Below are 27071 nucleotides of genomic sequence, written 5' to 3' on the forward strand. Positions count from 1 at the left end.
TCTCACACAAGAGCTTTTGGGGAACACCTCACATGCAAACCATAACAGTAAGGATTACATTCCTGGAGTGCAGAAAGAACAGAGGATAGAGATGATATATGAAAAATGGACTAAAAGGGCTTTAAAAGAACTGGCTGGCTACAGGGAAATCAGTGAAATGCCATGGGAAGCTTTTGATCAATATAAGCCCAAGGGCCCTGGGTCCTATGACCCCTTATGGATAGTCCTGCGTTTATACTGTTAAACTGACAGAAGAAATAATGAGTTTGAGGTATCAAAACCAAGACCAACTTTGGAGCCCAGAACTCTTTACAGAATATTAGATACTCAACCATAAAGGGGCATAACAATAGTATCTACTTCACAGAGTTATGTACGTGAGAACTAAATGAAATAATTTGAATAAAATGTTTAGTATAATATGAACACATAGAAATTGGAAAATGGTAGCTTTATAATCACTAATTACTACTGAAACCATGCTCAATAAGCAACTTCTGTGGCATCCTGTTTATTTGTGACAAAAACTGAGGTCAAATATAGTCTCTATACACTGAAGTTTTTTCTCCATAGAAGATTTTGTTAATGGTGTTCTTTTTCTCACTACTCAAAAATAAAAAGTTATCCACAAATATATCAACAATTTGATCAAAATCAACTTTTAGCTTTCCCTTTGCTTTTAGTCCTGATATTACCCAAAAACCAACTTGATACAACTGTTCCATCCCAATTTGCTCTTGAGGAAAAATAAAGCTGTGGTTCTGTGAACCATCTATATACATTAGAACCCACTGATTGATTGTCAGTAGGACTTTCAATAATTTTCAAACACTCTAGAGAGATGCCTCAAGCAAATGGACAGATCCAAGAAGGCCAGCAAAAAGACCTGAGTGCAAAAGTGCAATGAACATGGCTGGTTGAGTGTTTCCTCACCAGGCAGCACCCCTGTACTAGAAGAAAACTCCACCTTCTGCCCTCTCAATTAGCCTCACTGTTCAGTAAAGAACTGATGACACGGTCTTCCTGAGAGGGAGCATTTAGGTGACCTTGGGTAGGAAGGAGTGGAAGGAACAGAACAAATTAAGTAATGAAGAAGGAAAGAAAACTAGTATAGTATAGATTAAGGTCAGGGAACTTGACCCCACAGAGCCTTCAAGATAAACAAGCTACTTTGACAAAAAGGTGCCAAAAAGGTCCCACATGCCTCCAGAGAGAGAAGATAAATGTAAGGAACCAAAACATATGACCCCTCTGCTGGTCCTGGAGATGGCAATCGGGCATGTCCCAGCAACCTCATCAGAGAACACATTCCTAATTCCTGAACCATTTCTACCTAATAATTCCTGAACTATTTTGAGCGACCCTACATTGTGGCCACTCAAGAATAAAATAAGCTTTGTAAAAAACTGTATGTTTTAATTTGGGAAATGAGAAAATGTTCACAAGCAACCCAGAACAGGTGCTAGCAAGTTCATTCCCATCAGTCACACTTGTGGCAGAAGTTCAGGATCTGAAGAATCACTTTGTCCAGTGCCTCCTGAGATGCTCTTTCAACTGAGGAATGGTAGGCAGTAGCTGCTGGCACTCATGACAACGAAGGGGCAGTTTCAAGAGCTCAGACATCCCATCTCGAACAGTCACTCTGCCAGACTCTTGTACCATCTTGATCACAGCTGCAAGCAGGGAAGAAAAGTTCAGATCCTAGCCTCTCTGGAAAGCCAATGTAATGGTTCGTAAATAACCAAAAAGAAAAAAAAACCATAATTCCAGTCATTTATGTCAGATATTCTAAAGCTAGAAAACTTGAGGTAGACTTCACATTTGGAAAATGGGCCTGATAATCAGATTCTAAATCTGAGCAATCTTTGAGACAATACACTCCTTCAGAACATGCTTCATGTTCCTATGTCAAGGACTTATCACAGAGCTTTACACCTGGTTGGTCCTTGATCAATGGTAGCTACCACCATAAACACCTCAGTGAATCAGAAGTTCCACAGAATATATACCAAACAATGCTTACTCCAAATATACACAACTTCCCATATTCATTAACCACTCTGACATGAGGCAGCCCCCAAGCTCCTGCCCATCCTCCTGATAGTAGAAGACACCTCTGTTCACAGCCTTCTCATCCATGGACTCCAATAATTCTCCTGTTGTCACAATAAAACACTTTTTGACCCTTACATCTTACTAATTTTCTCAAGAAGGCTGCTCAGAGCAAAGTGACAATTACATTACAATCTAAATATTCCAGTTTTTTTTTTTTTAATAGTGCCCTCTTTGTAGAGAACATAAAGTTGTACACAGGTTTTTGAGGGCAGGTTGTTATTTAGTAAAACAATTGATTCAAGTGTAATATGTTTGAGGGGGAAAAAATGCAAAAATCAAAGAGTACTATTTACCTTCTGATTCTAGGAAGTATTCTGTATTGAAAGAATTCCAATGTTTTTTATTTTTAAGGCAAGGAGAATCAAAATCTTGGCTGATCACATGTAGGTGTACATGGCTAGTTGGAAGAAAAAAAAATTGATCATTAAACTTATTAAAAACAATTGCTTGCCAGGCACAGTGGCACATGCCTGTAATCCCAGCCCCTTGGGAGGCTGAAGCAGGAGGATTGTGAGTTCAAAGCCAGCCTCAGCAACTTAGTGAGGCCCTAAGCAACTCAGGGAGACTCTAAATAAAATACAGAAAAGGCCTGGGGATGTGGCTCAGTGGTTAAGTGCCCCTGGCTTCAATACCCTGGTACCAAAAGAAAAAAATAAAAAAGCATACCTCATGCTGGGAATGGCATGGTAGCCCATTCTGAAGCGGAGTTTGCTAGATCCAGCAAAATCTGCAATCACCTTTTCCCCAACAGTGTGCATGTGCTTGAGGAGTTCAAAGTGTTCCCTAGTCACATCCTTCAGACTGGAAATGGAGGCCCATGGTAAGACCAGCCAGTGATGACGAGCCTTAGGATATTTATCCTTAATCACCACTACCTGCTCATCTTTGTAAATCTAGCAGAGGGGCAAAAGAGCAGGAAACAGACATCTGAGATTCTTCTGTGTGCAAGGTATTGTCATATTCATTAAGTCACTTAATTCCCAAAACTATATTGTGCAAAGGGAGGTGAGGGGAAAAAAAAGCGGTAAGAGCACTGAGAGTGAAGCTGAAAGTGTCTTACAAGTCACATAGCCACTAAGTGGGAAATCTAGGATTTCAACACAAATGAAGTGGATTCCAGAGTCCATGTTTTCAACCACCAAACTATACAGAATACACAAAAGATGCATGGAACAAAATAGTTTCCAAAGACCTGATATTAAAATCTCTGCAGGCATCAATTCAAATGCATTTACTCTAAAACAGGAGACAGCATGATATATGTGCATGGGTTCTGAGGAGCCCTAACAGACCTGGTCCCTTGTCAATCAGGATGTAATGGAAGCAGACCTCAAAGGTTCCTCAAGGATGATGGCTGACTTAATCCTAGTGCAGCACAGTACTACAGTACAGACATTACCTGAGGCTCCCTTAAAAGGGACCATGATAAAGTTAACATGACTTTTCTTAACACTACCCAAAAGTTTAAAAGAAACAAGGCAGAAGGCACATTCTTTTGAAGAACTTAGCTTCTCTCCAAAGAACCTTACTGCCAATGGGAAAAAGCACTTGTTCTCATAGGATAGCAAAACAAATCTCACTTGGACGGACTGATAACCTTTGATTTCATTTGGAAATATGGCCTCTGCAGAGTGGTCATGTACAACATGAAATGTACTTAAGTTTCAAAATTTTATTCTGACCTGCATTTTGGGGTCCTGCATAGAAATTTTCAAGCCTTGACTCCAATGGCCCAGTGAGTCCTAAACAAAAAAGGACAATGTAAATTGCAAATGCAAATAATTCATCACTAGTTATCACTATGTGACAGAAAAGTCTAACGAAATTTTGAAGGTTAGATTTTGAGAATTAGACTTCCTTTACTTCAATTTTTTGCCTTTTAGGAAAATATTGTCTTCCTATATTCAGAACTAGGTTTTAAGATGGAGGCCAGAAATGCCAGAACATGAATTACATCTTCTTTGCCGTCTCACACTCCAACTTCAGCCTGACCAAGTTTTCACTTCGATATCAGCCTATGAACTACATGATCTATAAACAGTGTTCCAATGTTAACTTTCTACAGATATACAAATGACTCATTTTAGTGTTCAATGTTAAGTACATTATTACCATACTACCTTCCTTCAAGTGGCTTACCTCAGGAATTTAAGAGATGAGCACATAAAGGGACATTCACCCAAATGATTCTCATGCAACAAACAAGTGACTCTTTCATCATGGTTAGTAACCCTTATTATAGTTAATTACCCCTCACATGTGTCTTGGCTTTATAGTATACAAAACAATGAAGCAGTCATTATATCTCATTTAATCTCCACATCACCTATCAATCACACTTCCCTCACCTTTTTGTTAGATGCATCTTTCTCCTTTTGAGGGGCCATAGAGCATGGTCTGGGGCTGCTCCCAGGTTCCACCCCTGTCCCAGGCTCAGCTTCCTGGACAGCATCCCTTTCTACAGAATTACCGTTGCCTGACCTCTTTCTCTTCCTGTGTGTTTCTAGGCCAGGGTTCTTTGCCTCTTCCTCAAACTCTATAATATATGGATAAAGTTCATTCACCATGTAGAGAACCTGGCCAGGGTGCAGCTTCATCTCTTGGTCCTTTCCAATTATGACTGAGTCAATGCTGGTGGGATTGACTCCAACCTAGGGAATAAATAATCAGAAAATAATTATAATAATAGCAACACCACCACAAGTAATATAGCTGCTGCTATGCTGACCTCTTACTATGGTGCCAGTCACTATGCTTAATGCTCACCTATCACTTCCACACATGTCAGAGAAGCCTTCGCTAGTTGGCACAGATTAAGTATAAAATGGAAATCCAAGTTACACATACACATACCTGCTTTACCTTGACATATCCCTTGTTACACTCTGCTTTCAACTGTACTGAAAGAGATTAGAAAAAGTTAAACACAAATGCAACACAAATCAGGCACTTGCTTCTATTCTCCCTAAAGGATAATGAAGCCTTAATGCACAAGGCAGCCTAACAGATGAACAATTGCCTGATATACAGGTGGCTAGGGTTCCAAATCCTACAATTTCTAAGAGCTCCAATCCTTCCATAGAATGTCCATCAGTATATATATTCCCTTAGCTACTGATAATATCCTATGAAAAAGCTTCAGTGAATCCCTACAAGATTCCCTAAGGTAGAACCCCTGGCCAGCTCAGGATTATAGACTTTGCCAACAAGAAACCCAAGTTCTTGGCTCAGGATTAAGTCAGGCTTCCACTATTATTAAAAAAACAACTATCGCCAGGCACCGTGATGCATGCCTGTGACTAATCTCAGTGACTCAGGAGGCTGAGGTAGGAAGATCCCAAGTTCAAAGCTGGCCTCAGCAACTTAGTGAGACCCTGAACAACTTAGCAAGATCCTGTCTCAAAAATGAAACATAAAAATTAGAGAAAAAAAAAAGGTGGGGGCTGGAGGTATAACTCAGTGCCAAACTGCCCCTGGGTTCAATTCCCAATACCAAAAAAAAAAAACAAAGAAAGAAAAGAGGGGCTGAGGGCATAGCTCTGTAGTAGAGCACTGGCCCAGCATGCTTGAAGCTCTGGGTTCAATTTCCAGCACACACACAAAAAAAAATTTAACATATATCAGATACTCAGACATGGTAGCACACACCTGTGATCCCAGTGACTCAAAAGGCTGAGGCAGGAGGATTGCAAGTTTGAGACCAACCTCAGCAACTTAGCAATGCCCTAAGGACTTAGTGAGACCTGGTCTCAAAATAAAACATTAAGGAAAAAAAAAAATCTGAGGCTATGACTCAGTGGTTAAGTAACCCTGGGCTCAATTCTTGGTATCAAAAAAAATATATTATCAGATACCTTCAACAGAGAAAAGAGGTAAAACAGAAAGCCCAGTTGGCCTTGGTTGGAAGGAAAAGAAACAGTATTTTAGAGGAGGTGCAGTTACAGCTCAGTGGTAGAGTGCTTGCCTAGCATGTTCGAGGCACTAGGTTTAATTCTCAGTACCGCATAAGTATACATAAGTAAAATAAAGGTATTGTGTCCATCTAAAACTAAAAATATTTTTAAAATAAAAGAAATAATATTTTAGAAAAAGAACTGCAGAAATGGAACAGTCTGAGCACGTATAAGAAAAGGTCACATTAAACACTCATGTGCAGGTAAGTGAACTAACTATCTGAGATTGAGACAGGGAGCAAGAAACACCATAGCTGCTCATCAGGAAAAGATAAGTAGATACACCGGCTGATATACACACACATATGCCCTAGAGTTGCTGCTGTGAGGAGCAGGATAGGAAGAGGCAGCGGCTGCTTCTGTATCTTGGGCCTTTCCAAAGTTTACAGGAAACAGTGAGGTACACAGTAAGGCTTTTTCCTGAGAGCAAGGACTTTCATTTCATTCTTCTTATGAAAAGAAGAAATACTAGGGAATGATATTGGCCCAATTATAATGCTATATCATGGGCATATACAAATATGTAACAATGAATCCCACCATTATATGTAATTATAATACATCAATAAAAAATATGGGAAATAAATAAACCCTATGAAAGAACTGCATACCATATAGTCTTATAAAGACATTGCTCTCTGTGTGAGGCTATATGTAAGGGATGACACCACTCCATTGCTTCTTAGACATGATTTCAGTCTGGAGACTCCAAAATTAATCTGTCTCATTATCCAGTGTGGAATCTCCCTGGACAAAGCAGTATACAGGACTCAATTCCATTATCCCACGGTAAAATGATAAACCTGTCTGTTCCCAACCCTCACCTCCCCCTGCCTAGAATGTTACCACATTGGGAGTATAGAATCAAAAAAATGGGGCCCTGGTGTTATCTAAATGAGATTAGTTCTTGAGTTTTTGGTAGACAATAGGTTTTCCAGCAAGAGCACCCAGGAAATACACATCTTTGGTGATCACTATTTTCTAGAACCAAACATGGAAATCACATTTCTATGACCAAATACCTTGCTGTCGAGAACATTTCTTATCAGTGATCTTGGTCTCTGGGCCACGCCCAATCATAACTGTTTCCAAATGTGGAAGTTTGATTCGCTGGTGCAAGATGTCTTGTCTCACCAACCAGCACACCCGCATTATCACTGAGAGATAAAACAAGAGAATTACTGGAAAAACAGATGCACAAGTACAAGTCCTCCAGGTCTATAATCTAGCACCACCAAACATGTGATTTATCAGCTGTTCATCTTGAGGCAGGTGACTTCACCTTTCTAGCCTCAATTTCCTTACCTATAAATTTGTGATAATGACAAGACTCAATCAGGCTCCTGTGAGGATTCAATGAAATAATACAGGTATTTACCTCCTTGCCTGAATCATACTAAGCAATCAAATATTTGTTACAAATTTATTCATATACTTTATGTGCTGGACATTAAGGCTACATAAGCACTATAAGAAGAAAATAACCAAATGTGGCATTAGCCCAGAGAGAGAACTGACTGACTCCTGAGGAGGGTATTTAAAAATGTTTTATGAGGAAGGAATATTTATCAGGGTTTTAAAATACATGAAGGAGTTTGCCTATCAGAGAACTACAAACATAAGAACAAAGATGTTCCTCAGTTCTTAGATGTCTTTATGTGTATTAGAAAGTTTTCCTTTCTTAATTGAAATAATATACTGCTATTAAAACAATACATGTTATTCCCATCTGTCATAATATACAACCTGTACAATGGAGGTGCTGATGTTCTTTTGAAAAATAAAGGTTATTTTAGAGTATCAGAAAAAAATAAAGAAATTCACAGAAGAGATGGACCAAGCAAAAGCAGAAAAGCCTGAGAAATCTGGAAGGTAAACTTAATGACATTTGGGGGATGACAAAGAAGTAAAGAGAGACACCAAATCAAAATTCCTAATTTAGAAGGTGTCCATTAACCAAAATAAAAAATATACAGGAAGACATAATTTAAGGACAGAGGTGAAGGTGAAGAAGGACCAATTTGATATTAAAACACAATTAGTTTAAGCTGTCTGTGGAAGATCCAAGGGTCAAGTAGGGATATGCAAAGATGAAGCTAGAGAAAGAGGGATGAACTGGGGCCTGGGGTTGTGGCTCAGCGGTAGAGCACTCACCCAGTACGTGTGAGGCCCTGAGAATCACGTGTGATTCTCAGCACCAGTAAAATAAATAAATAAATAAAATGTTGTGTCCAAATATAATTAAAAATAAATATTTTTTTAAAAAAGAAAGAAAAAGGGATGAACAGAACATATATATTTGATAGGCATCAACATGAAGCTAAGACAAAAAGAGAGAATGAGATTACCCCAGAGGTGGAAAGGGGAATCACAGGTAAGTACAGGACTCGATCTTTGGGACACCTCCCCTAGATTCCAAATCAATGCTCAAGTCTCTGACAACCCCCTTCACAGAGAAATGAGGCCTGCAGTCAAAGCAGCAGTTATGCTGTCTGCAAAAACTTAGTGTTCATAAAGAAAAAAGAAAACAGAATTTTAAAAATCAGAGTTTCATTACTATCTGCAAAGACAAGCCAATACAAAGCAGAGTGAGAAAATGAAAGCTGAAGAGGTGCAAATTCACAGGAACTAGATTAATATGAGAATATGCAGGCTAAGAAGGTCCTGTATTAGTCAGGAAAGGCTTCCAGAAACCACCCAGTTAGAGAAGGCCAGAAACCAAGGGGACTGATAAGGAAAGAAAAGAGTAGGAAAGGGTATTTCATTATTTCATTTTTAAAAGCATAAGTGACAGCACAGTTTTCAGCAATGGCAAGCCATGGACCAGGGAGAGAAAGCAGACTTAGTTGCTAAACCAGAGGAGCTGTCCCAGAGAGTCACACACACACAAAAAAAAAAAAAAAAAAAAAAAAAAAAAAAAAAAAAAGAAAGAAAGAAAAAGAAAAAGAGAGAAAGAGGAAAAAATGGCAGAAGTGTTGAAAGAACACTAAACTGAGAAGTTTAAATTTAACATAATCAATATTAGTCAACCGCCAGGTTTTGAGCTTCACAGTAAAATGAAACAACAGAAGTCAACATTTTGCCAACAGCTGTGTACAGGCAGGGTAGAGTGGAGAAAGCTAGAGTCAGAGACTAGTCAAGAGGCTGTTAATACATATGTAGACCACAGAGATTCAAAAGGCAGTTCAGCAGGTCTCGGGGAGGACACTGATGTAAGAACCACAAAATTCAGCTGTAAATCTAAAATCCTAAACCTGAAGCCCCAAATGATGACAGTGCTAGAGGCAGGTCCAACTTTAAAATGCTGTGTGTTCTGAGGGACATCTGTTTGCACTTTCTAGAATCTGACAAATGAGCAGGTAATGGACTGAAAAGCAAGTCTTTGTTATGCACTGGGAAATAAGTAATGTGGTGAATGAAAACTGATGCTGACAATTAAAAGAAACCATAAAAGAGTATAGTTTGAGAGTAGGGACAGGGACTATTTACAGCTTCGGCCACCCACTCCTATGTGTCCCCTGCCAAAAAAAGGAGGGTAGGGTGAGCCACTGTATTAGGAACAAAAAAGTGAACATAGATTTGAGAAACATTTAGGTGGTAAAATCAAGATTTAGTGATGAATATAATAAGAGTAAGTTTGGGGAAGATGTTGAGTTCAGTTTCAGGCCTCTGAAGTCTGTGGGACTTGCAAGTACAGCTATCCAGGGAGCCAGGCATAGGTGACACATGCCTACAATTTCAGCAACTCAGAAGGCTGAAACAGGAAGACTGCAGGTTTGAGGCCAGCTTCAGCAACTTAGCAACACCCTGTTCTGAAATAAAAAATAAAAAGGACCACGGAAGTAGCTCAATAGTGAATCTCAAGAAGAAAAAAGAAGAAAAAAAAAAAAAGAGGTTTTAACCTGACAACTTTGATTTGGGAGCATGGAGTAGGTACTTTAAACCAAGCTATTTAATGTACTCACTCAGAAAGTGTACATAGAATGAAAAGAGCAAAGGAGCTAAAATCACAGGCAGTGGAAACATCAAATATTTTAGGGAAAGGGGAAAAAAACATACACAGGAGAAATGACTGGTAAACAAAACACAAGGAGAAACAACTAGAATGTAAACTTTTTTTTTTTAAAGAGAGAGTGAAAGAGGGAGAGAGAGAAAGAGAGAGAGAGAATTTTAATATTTATTTTTTAGTTATTGGCGGACGCAACATCTTTGTTTGTATGTGGTGCTGAGAATCGAACCCGGGCCGCACGCATGCCAGGCGAGCGCGCTACCGCTTGAGCCACATCCCCAGCCCCTAGAATGTAAACTTTTTAAAGAAAAAAATTATCTGTCTTGCTCATTTCTGTATCATAATAAATACTTGAATAAACCAGCTGAGCATATTGTCCTGGAAAGCAGAGGAGTAAGGTATAAAAGATATGATCAAGTTCCAAAAGCAGTAAAGGAATCCAGTAATGCCTGAAAAATGCTTATCTTTTTTTAAAATACATTTTTTAGGTGTTGACCTTTAATTTATTCATTTATTTACATGTGGTGCTGAGAATTGAACCCAGTGCCTCACATATGCTAGGCAAGTGCTCTACCACTGAGCCACAACCCCAAACCCAAAAAATGCCTATCTTATCAGGTGTGATGGTACCTGCCTGTAATGTCAGCAGCTCAGGAGGCTGAGGCAGGAGGATCACATGTTTAAAGCCAGCCTCAGCAACTCAGCGAGGCCCTAGCAACTAAGCGAGACCCTGCCTCAAAATGTTTTTTAAAAAAGAGCTAAAGATGTGGTACAGTAGTTGAGCACCCCTGGATTCAATCCCTGGTGCCAAAAAAAAAAAAAAAGGGAAGGAAGGAAGAAAAGAAAAATGCCTATTGGTCTGGTAACCAATCACTGACGACCTTAGGATGAAATGTCAAGAGAATAATGAGTCTGAAAACTAGACTGCAAAAGAGAATGGGAGGTGAGAAAATGGGGACAGAATTTATAATACTCTAAAACAGTATGGATAACAAAGGGAAGAGAGTTACTAGTGGACAACAAAAGGAAGACAATCATCAGAAATGTTTTCTTTCTTTAGTTGGGAGTGTCAGGAACCTATTTATTCTTACTGGAACACAAACTGAAAGAGGCAGAAATGACAAATGAAAACAAGGTCTTATAAACAAAGGCATAAAAAAAGGTCAGAATCAAAGATCAAGGGATTTCTATGGCCAGAGACACACTCATCCTGAAGCTAAAAGAAAAGGAAAGATGAGTGTAAATATAGGCGATATTGTTAAGAAGGAAACAAAGGAAGACATTTGAGAGGAAAGCTGGAGGTGGTGGTCCACACCTGTAATTCTAATTATTTGGGAGGTGAGGAAGAAGGATTCTGAGTTCAAGGACAGCCTTGGTAACTCAGCAAGAACCTGTATCAAATTTTTAAAAGGAGGTAGAAATATAGCTCATTGGTATAGCACGTGTCTAGCATACAGGAGATTCAATCTCTGGTAGAAAGAAAATTAAGGGCTGGGGATGTGGCTCAAGTGGTAGCACGCATGCCGGCCCGGGTTCGATCCTCTGCACCACATTCAGACAAAGATGCTGTGTCCGCCAAATACTGAAAAATAAATATTAAAGTTCTCTCTCTCTCTCCCTCCCTCTTTCTCACTCTCTCTCACTCTTTAAAAAAAAAAAAAGAAAATTAATTAATTTGAGGGAAAACATATCTGATGACTGTAATTTACACCATAAAATAACAAGTAACAACAGAGTGAGGTGTTTGGGAATTTACTGAATAGTTGAAGGAAATCAATATGGGATAGTGATGACCAACCAAGACTTCAAAGTTAAGACTGCTTGAGTTCAAATCTTGAGCACCTACTCACTGTGTAACCCAGGCAAGTTATTTAAACTCAACACTTACCATTCCTGTTAATAGTGAAAATAGGATTAAAGGAGGAGCTTCAGATATGATAAAAGATCATCCAAAAGCGAAGACTGTGCAACTAAGGTCAAAAGACACAAATCTGTACTGTCTCCCCAAGTGAACAATCCTGACTCAAGTGTTCTACTAAATTCCCAACGTAAGTCAAATTCCCTAGAGTCCAAACATGGGCCATTTTAATTCCAAATGGGATGGGACCTCAAATATCCCTGCTTTGCAGATCCGCTCACTGGTGTGTAAGAGGAAAGGCTTGCTTCTGTAAGTCTTTTTCCTACAAGGCCTGTTGAGGACGCCGCGAAGGGAGGTGCTTCTGGCGGAAAGTACCTTTCCCAACTGGTTGGGGCGGATCCAGGAGCTAAGTTTTTTTCCGGCTTGTAGGGCGACAGAGGTGGGTAAGGGTGTCGCGAAGAGGGGCGGAGACCAACGTGAACACATGCTGAGACACGCCCACGAGAGCAGGAGGGAAGGATGAAGCGACATGTACTAAGAAAGAAGCCGTGAGAGCGTCCTTCAGGCCACATCGCTCAAGGATAGCAGAAGCCCTGGCCTAATGCAGACACCCTCCTTCAACCCACACGGCCAAAAGACGAGGTAGGTCGGCCATGGCCTTACCTCGAGTTAACGAGACCAAAACGTTCACGTTACTCCTTCCGGGCTCCTCCGCTTCCGGCGCCACGGGATGACGTCACGAGCCGGCTGGCGAGCACCCTGGGCCCCGCTAGTTCCTCTCTCGAGAATTGACTGAAAGGGTGTCGCCCTGTTCCCGGATGGAAAGGCGCCTGTCCCAATTGGTCCCTCACAATTCCTAGTGTCGGTCCTGCCAGTTATCCCGGTGGGGAGAGCTCTCTCGGCACCGCTCTACCTGAGGGCCACTCGCCTGTCACTGTCTCTGTCTCTGAATTAGGAAAGACAAAGCTGCAGTCTCCTCTGTGGCTTTTCTCCGCAGCATCTTGACACTCCCATTGTAAGAAGAAGCAGCTCACTACATTTAGAGCCAACATTCAAGCCGAAGGCAGGACCCGCGGTAGCATTGCCGCCCCCTTTCTAAACTACAGTCTGCTTTCTCCCTTTGAGAAGCGGTGGTGGGAAAGAAAAGACTGGAGAGCAGAGAGGCAGAGAGATACCTGAACTGAAGGACAATCAGGGAGGAGAAAATAAGAGGGCAGGATGAGATGTGTGTCGTGATTTTTATAGAAATTCCAAGATATTCCCTTAAAGTCACATATTCAGTTATTCAAAGGCATCTCTGAAAGACCCCAGCCCAACAACCTCAGGCCTAGTTGCAAAACCACCGAGGCATGTCACAAACCTACGCAGGCACCAGAGGTGGTTTTCAGATAATTAGTTAGGTCCCAAGGCATGCCTGAATAAGCAGGAACAAGAGGACCAGAGTGCAAACATGTAGCTTTTATGTTTTTTTTCCAGTAACATAAAGTGAAAAACAACTTTGCCCTTTAGGTAGCCTATATGCTGGGTTTAAAATTAACTATTAAGAAACCTATTGCTTCCCCCGCGTGAAAACTGCCCCTTTACCCTATAAAAATCTCTGTATCCCCAAGCCCGGTGTGCCAGCTCACCAAAGCTCCGGCTGAGGTTCTGCTGGGCACCCGCAGGCGCCTGTGTCCCAATAAATCACCTCTTGCTTATTGCAGCCAGTGTTTCGTGTGATTCTCCTTGGACAGGGAAACGGGGGTCTTTTCATTTGGAGGTTCCACCGAGATTGCTCCTCCCCCACCCCGTCCGGATCCCTGCCCAAGGACCACCTGGCATCACTGGGAGGTAAGCTGGCCAGCTCATGTTGTGTTTGTCGTGTTGTCTGGTGTCACTTCTTTATTTGTAACCTTTGACTGGTACTTGGTTTCTATGCGCTGCATTTGTACGATTACGCGTAGTCCCTTTGTATTTTGGGCAGCTTGAGAAGGAGTTGACGAACTCGGACTTCTCCCCTGCCACCCCGGGAGACGTCCCGGGGAACACTTTGTAGGCAGCGGCGAAGCTTCTGCTCCGCCTAAGCCATTTGGTCTTTGTAGGCAGCGGCGAAGCTTGTGCTTCGCCTAAGCCATTTGTTTTGAACTTGCGCAGCGCTCTTTCTCTTTGGTCTGATTGCAGTGTTATTGTGGTTATTGTGTTATTGTTTCTGTCTCTGTATTCAATCCCTTCATCTGAAACTAACATGGGGCAATCAATTAGGATCCCTTTGGGTCTCACCCTTGACCATTGGCAAGAGAATCTCCCAATCTGGTATTGTCAGACCCAATCTGAGGGGGATGCTCCCCCAATTCGCTTGTCTGAAGGGAAGGCCCCAGTCGGCTTGGGGCCAACACCCACTTTCATTTTTTTGACAATCTGAAAAGGGAATCTATGTCTTTGTGTGTGTCTCTGTGTGTCTTTTTGTCTGTGTCTCTGTTAAGTGTGATGGCATTGTTTTAGTTTGACCGATGCAGAGTCCCAAATTCCAATCTGCCCTAGAGGTATGGAGATAACTTTAGCTAGATTTTAACCTAAATTGTGAGCAAGATTAGGGAAGCAGTGTTTTCTTTTCTTCCTGTAGTTGGCCTGAGTGCACCCGCCTGCTGGGGATCAAAGAACTTTGATATCTCGCTTTAACTTTTCTCAAAACCCTGTCCTCATTATTAAATTAGCATTAATTGGCTTCAGGGATGGGAGCCAAACTTTCAGTCATAAATTCTGTCCCAGACTGAGATTCTACACCGAGGTAAGTGCATGCACCCCATGTCTGTTTGAGGTGCATCTTTCTCTCTCTTTCTCTCTGGAGGATAAGGCGGGCACCCGACGGCTACTTAAACGCAATTAGTGCAGCCGCCACTCTTCAAGACTCGGGTGAAAGGTTTCTCGGCCTAAGCAGCTCTCAATCACCTGTTCAGTACAGAGCAGGCATGTTGGGTTCTGCCAAAGCCGTTTCCAACTTTTCTGTCTGGGCCTGGAGAGCAATTGGCGTGAGTACACAGTGTCTGGAATCCCGATCTGCCTCGGATGCGTGGAGGTAGAGGAAAGAGTTTGGAACAACTGAGGAATTCCGGTCTGGGCTACTCTCAGACGAATTCTTAAGGTTCCTTTCTCTTGAACCCCCTTCCGACAGCCCCCAGGGGTATCTAGGGCGATCGGTAGATGAATGGCACTGAGGGAAAGCCCCAATCACATTTGCCTCCGTATGGGCTATGCAACACTCCCAACCCCGCATCCATTCCTCCTGGATGCTTCCCTTCCTTCGCAGGTCAGAAATGTTAGCAATTCAGGTTGTAGGACTAAGAAAGACATGAGATAATTAGTAAAATCTGCCCAGGTTCTCTAAGGTACATAGGTAACTTTCAATAGTCTGTTTTAGCCACTGATAAGAGTCATGATTAAATGGAAGTTCAAAACCTGGAGAGATTTTTTTTTTCCTTATCTGGTCTATTTTAAGGTTATTATAGATTGTTTCTTGGGGATAATCTAAGTTAAATGTGTGTCTAACAAAATTAATTTTTTTATTGTAACAATCTGGTATCTGAATGGGTTTCTAAAGCATTGCACTATCTTGCAGTTAAAAGTTGGGTTTAAGTAATTGTTTAGTTTAAGATTTCAGATAGTTCATACCAGAGAACTTAAATACTTAGGATAAAAAATTAAAAGAACTCTACTTCCAAGTTGGCAAGTAACTCCCAATCATTCAGTTTTATTTTTTCATCAATCTTTGAACTGGGTAGCCTAAGGAGATTTCACTAGGTATACAGTGCATTGATTTGGGCAAGGATAGTAAATTATGATTTGGTATCTGTCTCTCTCTGTGTAAGATTTAAAAAAAAAATGTTAAATTAAAACGTTGGTCTGGCTTATTGAAATGACATTAATTAGCAACAGTCTTGGAAATTTTCAAAACTTAATTTTGATATACATGGTGGTGTGTGGTTCTCTTTTAAAATTTTTCAGGCAATTTAATGTAACTTAATATTACTTTAGAAACTTCAGAACAAAGAAAGTGGCTTAATGATCCTGAAGAAATTTCTTCTGTGGTAGCCTCTATATTATCAAGAAAGATCCTATTTTCAGTTTTGTGGGAGCAAACTTTTCTAGTGTAGAAAGATAAATTGTGACTTATGGTTAAAATACCTTAGGCATAAAGTTTCTGCTCAGAATTCCGGTTTTCCCAGTTCCTTCCAGACCTCAGCCAGGGTTTAAGCTAATATGTAAACAGAAGCAGCTTGGAGCTCAGGCCCAAGGGAAAAAAAAAAAGGGTAAAAGTGTCTTTTTATGGGAACTCAAACCAGATTAAACCAAAGAGTAAATTGTATGGCATTTACTAATTACTGGCCGGTCAATTTTTCTAGGACTTTTTTGCCTTTTCTTAGATTCTATATTTTTTTGAGCTCATGATTTTGTTCCTACAGACAAGTTAATGTTTTTTCTGATAAGTTCTATTTTTGATCAACTGGAGTTTTTTTGAAACATTGCAATGGAGATTTCATCTGCGAAAAGCTACAAGGCCGTCACTATTATGTGTGCACACTCTTGTTATGTGTTGTATGTCGGTATGTCTATATGTGTGTATGTCCATATATCCTGAAGTGATATGACAAATTGACAAATGAGGAGCGCTCATAAAAAATTTAAAAATGGATCCAAATATCTTTAATTCACGTGATTCAAATGGTTCAATTTAAATTGGGTAAACAAATGAAAGTAAAGATGTTTTTAAAATTAAGCTTATAAGTTTTTCTAGGTGTTCAAAAAGGCTCTAATAAAATGTTGATGTCTATGAAATAATCTGCTTAAATTCAAAAATTTACAGGTATTGTTTCAAAATGTGAACAAAAGGAGGATAACAGATGGAAAAGAAAAACTGAAAAACTGAAAGGTTCTAAAAATTGTGTTTCTAGATAGGAAAGTCTATGTGACTAAGTAATCAAAAAGGTTTAAGTAAAAAAAAATAAAGGAGGTTTATGTAAATTTAAGTTACACAACTATGGTTAAACAACAACTGTTATTTTTCAATACTTTTCTTGTACTCTTTTGCTCTGCATAATGAAGTTCCTTCAAATCCGATTGCAGAAAGTCTCAAATTAAACTTCCAACCAGCTTCTACTTAGGCACAACCAGCCTCTGATGACCGATGGACCCCCAACATCTTCAAGAGAACAGTTCACTCAGTGCTGAAGCTCACTACCAGGCATGAACTTCTGCCAGAAATTGATTTTTGCTCTAATTTTTATCTTTATTCTGTTTTTATTCGCTCTGATCTTCTTCAGGTGCTGGTGATGATATCTGAAAGAACTTGCCAATAGACAGGTTGCCTGCCATTTATCTAAGCCCTGCCATATCCCCCTTAGTCATTTCTTTAAAAGCCAAACATGGTTAACATAAAATCATCAACGTAATTATGGTAATTTTAATGTGTTCATGTCTTCCAGGTACACAAGTTTGTGAGGTAAAAGCTTTATTATTTGTGTTCTATAACTGGACTTGGTATCAGTAAAATATGTAAAGTTCTATGTTACTTTTTACACTGAGATACAGTTTAAATGTATTTTTAAGTTAATGAGAGCTTAATCTATGTAAAGGTTTTATTGCAAAACACAAAAGTACTTTGCTACTTCTCTACAAAAAGTTAAAAGCTTTCAGCCTTTCTTTAATTCATGTTTTAGATGTGATACTATGTTGTGTTAGCTAATGTTCATGTAAATTTGAGCAACAATTTATGTAGGCTTTGTAAAATGATGTCTAAAACGCAAAGATCAGCTTCAGAACTATAATATTTAAGACTTATGATGAGCCCCGCCTTACTTGAGATAAGGCTCTATGTCCCATCTCATGTAAAAGTGACTATAAAAGAAGTAGGCCAGATTTCATTGCATTTAAGGTTGTGTCCAAAAGTTGGTTTTTGTCACGATTGCCAGGACCTCAAACAGGGAATTATAATGTATAACTCTGCCAGAATTCAAGGTAGCTATTACATAAACTAAATATGTTTTTATCTTAGTTAGTTTTGTTTTGTAGTTTGCTTTTAGATGGTCTAAGGATTGCCTGTTAATGTTTTAAAGAGGTACTGCTTTAAGAACTCACAACTTGGGTTAATTTAAGATAATGAGTTAGCACCTACAGGAAAGAGATAGACATTAAGGCCCAGTACTCTTAATACAAGGCTGTTGAAGTTTATTTGCTGGATGTTTAAGATTAAGTTTTAAAATTAAAGTTAAATTAAAAAGGGCCAAGAAAACCAATATTTGGCTCTTGCCCTCTGAGTCAGTCTGAATCAAGGGATAGGGGACTTCTCCAAAGAGCTCTGCAACTCTAGGCCACATAACCTCCTGATCAGGGAGATTAATGAGACCAGTGGAGGACAGAAAGCCAATCAGTGCATTTTCTGTGAAGAGGAGGGTCATCAGAAAAGGGAGACATCCCTGATGCTTCCGAGGGAAGCCACGTGGTCAAGCAAGGCCTGGACCCATCCTTGCGCAAATGGCACTAGCAGAACTGAGAAGCTGCTATGAAGTTCCCGAGGACTCCCAGGAGATTCAGCTGACTGGTAACAATAGATGGAAACAAAGTCAGTTTGACTTGCTTCATCTTAAACACTTAGCAAAGACAGTCAAAGCCAAAACATAGCTGTTCCTGTGCATTTTAAATAATAATAATAGTTAAATGTAACTTCCATAAATAAGTAAACTGGAGGCTGCAAAAGAGATTCTTAGGTAAGAATGCCTGATAACTATCAAAAGAAACTGCTAGAGTAGTTTTTAGTTTAAGGCCCACAGATATTCCTAACCTATACAGGTAGGCTTGGTGTTTGCTAGTATGAGTATCCAGCCCTAAGTAACAGAATTAGATTTCTCTATTAGACACAGGTCATACTAGTAAAAAGATTTTGCAAGATCAGATGACATTAAATTATTAAACTATATCTTAAGGGAAGGATAACTGTAACCCTAAAAGTTAAATGTTGTGTTTACATCCCTGACAATTCTGGCAATGTGACAAATATCCTTAAAGATTTACATGCTCAGATGGAAGCCATGTCCTCAGCAACTTTAACATGGAAACAATATCTTAGCTTTTGGTTCTTGGTACTTCCTGGCGGAAAACATTGTTAGTCTTTGTCTTTGCCATCATACTCATTGGCATATTCCTGTGCTATGGCATTTATTGCTGCATCAATATGGTTCCAGTACTAATGAATTCTTGTTTCTCTTATAGACCACCCATCACTCAAATGGCCCTCCAGCCTATCATGGACCACTCGATTGACCCGATTTTTAAAAAGGGGGGACTCCAAACTGCTTGCCCCAACATCGCCCCTTTTTGTCAGCCTGAAGAAGTCAGAAAGATCTTCGCCCCCTTTCCTTACAGCAGTAAGGAGTTCCCAAATTAGAGGGGGGAATAAAGCCAGATTTAAAGTTAGGCAGTCAGTGTAGTTAGGTAAATCAGGTCTAATATCGAGTGAAATCTAAAATGGAGGCCATGCTGGGAATGACTCAGGGAAAACACAAGACAATGGATATAAGATTCTATCCATGATCAAGAAAAAGGGGGGAATGAAAGACCCCAGCCCAACAACCTCAGGCCTAGTTGCAAAACCACCGAGGCACCAGAGGTGTTTTTCAGATAATTAGTTAGGTCCCAAGGCATGCCTGAATAAGCAGGAACAAGAGGACCAGAGTGCAAACATGTAGCTTTTATGTTTTTTTTTCCAGTAACATAAAGTGAAAAACAACTTTGCCCTTTAGGTAGCCTATATGCTGGGTTTAAAATTAACTATTAAGAAACCTATTGCTTCCCCCGCGTGAAAACTGCCCCTTTACCCTATAAAAATCTCTGTATCCCCAAGCCCGGTGTGCCAGCTCACCAAAGCTCCGGCTGAGGTTCTGCTGGGCACCCGCAGGCGCCTGTGTCCCAATAAATCACCTCTTGCTTATTGCAGCCAGTGTTTCGTGTGATTCTCCTTGGACAGGGAAACGGGGGTCTTTTCATCTCAGTAGATGAAGTATCTGGCCAGCCGGGACAACTCAGCAAGACTGTCTCAAATTTTTAAAAAGGGTAGGGACATAGCTCTCGTAGAGCATTTTTAATTCCTATCTCCTGAGTGAAAGCAGTAAAGAATTTTTCTCAAATGAAAATTAAACTCAAGGAGTCCCATTTCTTGATCAATGTGGAATACTGTTTCCTTCCTTGGAAAAGCAGAGATCCATTGTATGCTAGAGCTACCAAAACAAAAGGGTGGGAGGTGCTTGCGGGGAAATCAGAGAGAGTTGCTTTTGTTAGCAAGATGCAGGTTTGTATTAGGATCACACAAGGAAGTGGGGAACACAGGAACTACCTCAGCAGCCACACAAGCCTCAAGGCTGAGGAATGTGGTTCACAACTGCTCAAGATTAAAAGAAGTAGTTCTGGTGACCTGACCAGTTTTGTTGTTCACTCAGAATTAAGCTTCCCTTCACCTCTGTTATACCTGGCCTGCCCTGGTGTTTCTTGTGTCTAACAATTTAATTGGATCATTCTAATTGCATTATTCATTGTATAATATGCAAAAATTGGCAGCATTTCCATGCCCAGCTTGTTAAGTCTAGCCCATTGTGTATGGTGTATTAATGACCCCAAAAGCAAGGTCACATGGCGTAATGTGTGGCTAAGGGCATGGCAGACTCTTAAGACTTTCAGTCTCCAGATACCATAGCACACACCTGTAATCCTGGCAAATCAGGAGACTGAGGCAGGAGGAATGCAAGTCGGGAGACCAGCCTCATCAATTTAGGGAGGCCCTAAGCAACTTATTGAAAGCCTGTCTCAAACAAGGGCTGGGCATGTAGCTCTGTGGTAAAGCACCTCTAGGTTCAATCCCCAGTACTTAAAAAACAAACAAACAAAAAAGACAAAACTCTTTCAGTGACTTCACATTATTGTGCAAATAATCTCCAGAACTTTTCCATTTTGCAAAATTAAAACTTTTGTCAATTAAACAACTCATTTTCCCCTCCCTAACCCCTATAACCCATTGTCCTACTTTCAGTTTCCATGAGTTTAACCACTCTAAAAGCTTCACCTAAATAAAATCATACAGTATTTGTCTTTTTGTGACTGGCTTATTTCACGTAGCATAATGTCCTGAATTTCATCCACATTGTAGCATGTAGCAGAATTTCCATTTGCAGGGTGAATACTATTCCATTGTGTATGCACTACATTTTATACATTTACCCATCAATGGACACTGGATTGCTGCTACCTTTTGGTTATTGTAAATAATGCTGTTATGAACATGAATATACAAACATCACTTCAAGATCTTGCTTTCAGGGCTACTGATGTAGCTCAATGTGGACTGCCTGCCCAGCATATGCAAGATGCTGAGGTTTAATCCCCAGTACACCCCCACCCACACACATAAGAGCTTGCTTTCAATTACGTTGGATCTACACACAAATAGGATTATTGGGTCAAATGGTAACTTTATTTTTAGTACTGTTAGAAACTGCCTTAATGTTTCTCTTAGCAGTTACACCATTTTACATTCCCATCAATAGTGTACAAAGAGTTCCAACTTTTCTACATTCTTACCAATACTTGTTCCTTTTTTTTTTTTTATAGCAGCCATTCTCACCCACAGTGAGGTATTATCTCACTGTGGTTTTGATTTATATTTCTGAAAAGGTTAGTTCCATTTGTATATCTTCTGGAAAATATTCTTTTGCCCATTTTTCACTTAGGTTATTTGTTTTGTTGTTGCTATTGAGTTCTTCACATATTCTGTATATTAACCTCTGATCAGACTTAATATTTGCAAAGATTTTCTCCCATTTTTCAGGTTGCCTATTCACTGTGTTGTGTCCTAGGATGCACAGAAAAATGTGTTTTCTCATACTGGGGGATCAAACCCAAGGGCTTACATCACATTTTTTTTTTTTAAGACAGGATCATGCTAAGTTACTGAGGCTGGCCTCAAAAATGTGATCATCCTACCTCAGCCTTCTGAGTTTCTCGGATTAGAGGCATGTGCCACCACACCAAGCAGAAATTTACATTGATATGGTTTAATTTTTATCTCTAATTTTGTGGCCTCTGCTTTTGGTGTTGGCCAAGAAATCATTGCCAAATCTTTTCCTCTGATTTTCTAAGACTTTATAGTTTTAGATCTTACACTTAGGTCCTTGAATCATTTGTAGTTCATGTCTTATACTGTGTGAAGTGAGGGTCCAACTTCATTGTTTTTGTTTAGCTTTTTGAAACAATGTCTCACTATATAGCCTAGGCTAGATTCAAACTTTTGATCTTTCAGCCTCAGCCTTCCCAAGTAGTTGGGATTACAGGTGGACATCACCACATCTGACTCAACTTCATTCTTTTGCATGTGGATATCCAGTTTTCCCAACACCATTTGTTAAAAAGATTGTTCTTTCCTCAATAAATGGTCTTGTCATCCCTGTCAAAAATCATTTGAGCCAAGCATACTAGTGTATGCCTATAATCCCAGTGATTCAGGAAGCTGAGGCAGGAATGTCACAAGTTTGAGACCAACCTCAACAATTTAGCAAGGCCTTCAGCAACTTAGTGAGAACCTGTCTCAAAATTTAAAAAAAAATAAAATTAAAAAGCTGGGGATGTGCCCGTAGCAAGCCTCTCTGGATTCAATCCCAGTATGGAAGAAAGGAGGGGGTGGGGAATTATTTAACCATTTATGCAAGGGTTTACTTCTAGGATTACTGTTCTATCCTATTGTTCTATGTCTATGCCTTTATGCCAGTACCACACCATTTTGATTACTATAGCTTTATAATAATTTTTAATCCCAACTTTGTTCTTTTTCCAACCGTTTTGGCTAGTCTGCTCTAGGATTTTAAAAATCCCAATAGTTAGAAATTGGATCTCATATGAAAATCAGAATTCCTGGTCTCTTGAAAAAAATTAATAAATCAAGCACATTCTGGCAACAAATAGTTAGAACTGAATAACTGACATCTGTTCTCCAGTTTGCCACTCTCTGCACCTACATGATTATATAACCTGTCTGAACTCATAAAGGCCCTTCTTTCTTTGAGACTTCAAGATTCCTGATCTAGAGAAAAGCAGCCAGACCCAGAGGACCTACTTCATCTAAGGAAAAGGCAGTTGGAGCCAGAGGCTGTGCCTAGTCTGGTTCAGAGACTTGCTCTTAAGCAACAGTGTATATATAGCTAGAAAACCACATTTTGTTTCGGCATTTGGGAAGGTTATAGCAGAGTTCTCCAGAGAAATAGTAAGGGTAGGAGAGGGTTGGGAGGGGAGTCAGGAAAGGTCTATTTGAGGGGAAAGACCATAAACAAGTGAAGACTTGGATGGAAAAATATTCTAGGTCTATGATCCAAGTTGAGGAAAAATAATACACAAAGGCCCTACAACAAGGAATTTAGCATATGCTTTCAGGCATCATAGAAATCCAGTGTAGCTGAAAATCTAATGGACTTGGTAGTGAAAGGAAAACGGTGAAATCTGAACAAGAGCCAGATAGTAAACCGTTTAAGAACTATATGTGGGTTCATCATTCAGTGAAAAGTCAGTTGGAGAGTGACATAACTTGCCTTTCATTTTATGAAGATCACTGTGGCTGCTGTGAGGAAGAATGCATTGGAGGGGAGGACGAGATTAGAAAGGCTGAGAACAGTCAGGAGTTTACTGATGTAGTGCAAAGGACGCTGGCAGCATGAACAAAGGGAGAGCAGTGAAACTGACTCAAGAGATATTTTGGAAATAGTAACAGGACAAGACAAGACATATTCTCTGTTGGCAGACCTTGGTCAGATGCCAAATAATAAAATTACTTAGTTGTAATAGGACCAAAACCAACTGAAACAGAAATTTAGATGCATGTTTCATATATCCAGAAACTTCTTACTACAAAAACTGTGATGTTGCCTGCATGTTTCCTCTGGTTCCAGGAGCCTTCTCTGACCACACAAAGGATAAAGTGAGGGAATTGATACCCCCCAAGAGCAGTAATGAAAATGATGTAAAGAAGTGGTAGGGTAGGGCTGGGGTTGTGGCTCAGTGGCAGAGCACTTGCCTAGCATGTGTGAGGTACTGGGTTCAATTCTCAGCACCACATAAAAATAAATAAATAAAATAAAGGTCTATCAACAACTAAAAAAAAAATCTAAAAAAAGTAGTGGGGTAGGGCTGGGGTTGTGGCTCAGTGGCAGAGTGCTTGCCTAGCATGTGTGAGGCACTGGGTTCAATTCTCAGCAGTGCATATAAATAAATAGATGGATAGATAGATAGATAAAAACAAAGGGCCATTGACACCTAAAAAAGTTAAGATGAAGATGAAGACTAAGAAGAAGAAGAGGAGGAGGAGGAGGAGGAGGTTGGATAAACAGCTCCCCACCCCCTCATGCAACAGATTTGAAGCAGCAATGTAATATCTCCTAGGGCTTCCTAGCCAGCTGCTCAGTGAGGTAACCTGCACCCCATACTGGTTTCCTTCCCATCCCTGTCCCAATTCTTCATTCTCCTACTAGTATTTCTTGAAATCATCTCTTAACAAAGTACAGATGCTCAGATCCTTATGTCCATGTCTCCTGCTGTTTCCCAACTTTGTTATGTTGTAGCCAAAAAATAAAATTAAATAAAAAATAAAATTATAGTATTTGCAAAACACACTGGAGTAAACTTGAGGTGACTAGAGAAGTCCTATGAGGAAGATGGTAAAAAAAATTCTCATATTTTCTTTATTATTATATACAATAAGAAAGATTTTTAACCAGAGTATTTAAGAACTAGAGGTATAGTTTAGTGGTAGAACACTTGCTTAGCACGTACAAGACCCTAGATTTGATCCCTGGCACCACAAAATCAATTAATTAGTAAGAATTAATTTAAATAGCATATGAGGAAATACTATTGATTTTAGTCAATATTTTTAAGTTTTCATGAGAAACTCAAGCATGTTTCTGAGAACATACCTTTATGACATTGCTTTTCATGATGAAATAGTTATACAGTTTCTGATTAAGATGTTTTAATGATAACATTCACAAATTCTTGGTAGTCATGCCTGTAACTGTAGAGCAGCTCTATCCTATAAACATGATGATATATCCATAAACTATACCCTACAATTTACTTTAAAATCTTCCACCTATAATTTATACTTTGTTTTCAACTCCTGCTTTTAGGACTGGTGAATTTCTCCCACAATGTGCTGATTTTACAACTGTGTTAGTTAGCTTTTTGTCACTGTAACCAAAAGACCTGACAAGAACAACTTAAAAGGAGAAAAAGGTTACTTTGGCTCACAGTTTCAGAGGTTCAGGCCATTGTCAGTCTAAGCTCTAGGCCCAAGATGAGACAGAACATCATGGCAAAAAGGCCTAGCAGAGGAAAACTGCTCAGTTCATGACAGCCAGGAAGCAGAGGAAGAATGAGTACAAGGAGCCAGGGATAATGCAATACCCACAGGCATGTTCCCAGTGACCTACTTCCTCTGACCATGCCCTACCTGCCTACAGTCATCACCCATTGATCCTTTCAAATGACAAATCCAACAAATGGATTAATCCACTGATTAGGTTATAGTTCTCATAACCTGATCATTTCACCTCTGAACATTCCTACATTATCTCACACATGAGCTCAGGGGATACCTCATAACCAAATCATAACATAGCATAACTATCTCAAGGATCTAATTTCCAAAGGTTAAGGAATAGTCACTGTACTCCCAAATACTCATACTCATACCATGGATGGGTCATGTCAGAATGTATATTTCAATTCAGCAATGCTTCTCTGTGTAAATCACAGATGTTGTGGTAGACATCCTGAAATTTCTTATAAATATTAAGAAGAAAAACAGAAATTTCTTCTAGCTCATCCCACCTTGCTGTCCCCTATCTCTTCATTCCCAGACTTTTTACAACATTGAACTTCCTGTCCTTTCCCACATCCCAATATATCAGTCTTTTTAATTCTTTTATTTCATACTATCCACTCTGGATTGTTCTTTCTTTTCTATCTAATCCACTCTTGGTCCTTCCAATCCATTCACATCTCACTTGGATAAAATACTTCAAAACATGATAAATCTCATTATGTCATCCCACTGTTCAAATCCTCTCAAAGACTTCCACTGTACAAAAAAAAAAGTAAGACTATTGTAAAATCCTTGTTTAGTCTTACTTCTAGAGAAGCTCTTGTCCAACTCTCCAATTCCATATATTCTTCCCTTTTAACCTATTAAACAAGAGCTTTCCTTCCATTTCTTGAACCCACTCAGTAAATTTCCTGAATTGAAACCTAGAAAACTTCTCAAGCTACTTTACAGATTGATGGGTCTACCCTCTGTACCACCTCCAAACCATATGAATCCTATCCTATCCAGACCTTCACAATCACAGATAGGCAATAGCGGGTCCCATAACAGGAGGACCTGCGATTCTTGACCCTTTTATATCAGTTATATCAGTCCCTCCTGAAGGTCCAATGGGAGGGACATTGCTGTGTGAGCCCACATGGATACTTGCCTCCCAGTATCTAGGGTGTTTGGCTTGCAGCCAGATGAAAGCGATTCCAGTTCTCCATTACACGTCTATTTATTTATTCATTCATTCAACCCTTCAGCACCTTCTATTATAAGGCATCATTCTCAGAACTGGGACTAACAAAGTGAACAAAATTACTGCTTTCAAGAGCTTACAATATAGAGGGGGAAAGCAGCCCATAAAAAAAAATGTGTAGATTATATGAGGGCAAATTCTATAAAGAAAAAAATAGGGTTGAAAATATTCTGCATACTGTGGAAAGGTTTCTCTTGAACAGAACTCAAAGAAGGAAATCTTGTGGATATCTGGGTAAAATGAGAAATCATCAAAGGATTTTAGTTAGAAGATTGACTTTTTTTTTAAGGTGGGGTCTTAACATTGGCCTGTCTCAAACTCCTAGGCTGAAATGATCCTCCTACCTCAGCTTCTTGAATAGCTGGGACTATAGGCATGTACCGGTACACTTGGCTTTGACTGTGGCATATTTTTTTAAAGGATCACCTTATTTTATGGTACTAGGATCTTAAGAGAAGGGATAGTTTTCAACTCTGCAGTTTCCTCAAATTTAGATGCCTATAACC

The 27071-nt window shown here is 39.7% G+C and overlaps 1 protein-coding gene across 3 annotated transcripts; it reads right to left on the reverse strand.

Annotated features, from left to right (window-relative positions):
- Nucleotides 1-527: 527 nt before the first annotated feature.
- On the reverse strand, nt 528-19931 carry Aptx (aprataxin). 3 transcript variants are annotated; one of them, XM_026387952.2, is made up of 8 exons: nt 12599-19931; nt 7091-7225; nt 4969-5015; nt 4464-4766; nt 3798-3857; nt 2782-3008; nt 2409-2512; nt 528-1673 (listed from the first exon to the last, which is right to left on the reverse strand). In XM_026387952.2, exons 2-8 carry the CDS (start codon nt 7218-7220, stop codon nt 1519-1521), a joined length of 1026 nt encoding a protein of 341 aa, XP_026243737.1. In that variant the 5' UTR covers nt 7221-7225; nt 12599-19931; the 3' UTR covers nt 528-1518. The 3 variants fall into 3 exon arrangements, with proteins under 3 accessions (XP_026243737.1, XP_026243738.1, XP_026243739.1); XM_026387953.2 differs by having other exon boundaries at nt 11966-19931; XM_026387954.1 differs by lacking the exon at nt 12599-19931 and having other exon boundaries at nt 4969-5010; nt 7091-7141.
- Between the last annotated feature and the right edge of the window lie 7140 nt (nt 19932-27071).

The sequence above is a fragment of the Urocitellus parryii genome, chromosome 4, assembly GCF_045843805.1.
Source record: "Urocitellus parryii isolate mUroPar1 chromosome 4, mUroPar1.hap1, whole genome shotgun sequence".
Taxonomy (NCBI): domain Eukaryota; kingdom Metazoa; phylum Chordata; class Mammalia; order Rodentia; family Sciuridae; genus Urocitellus; species Urocitellus parryii.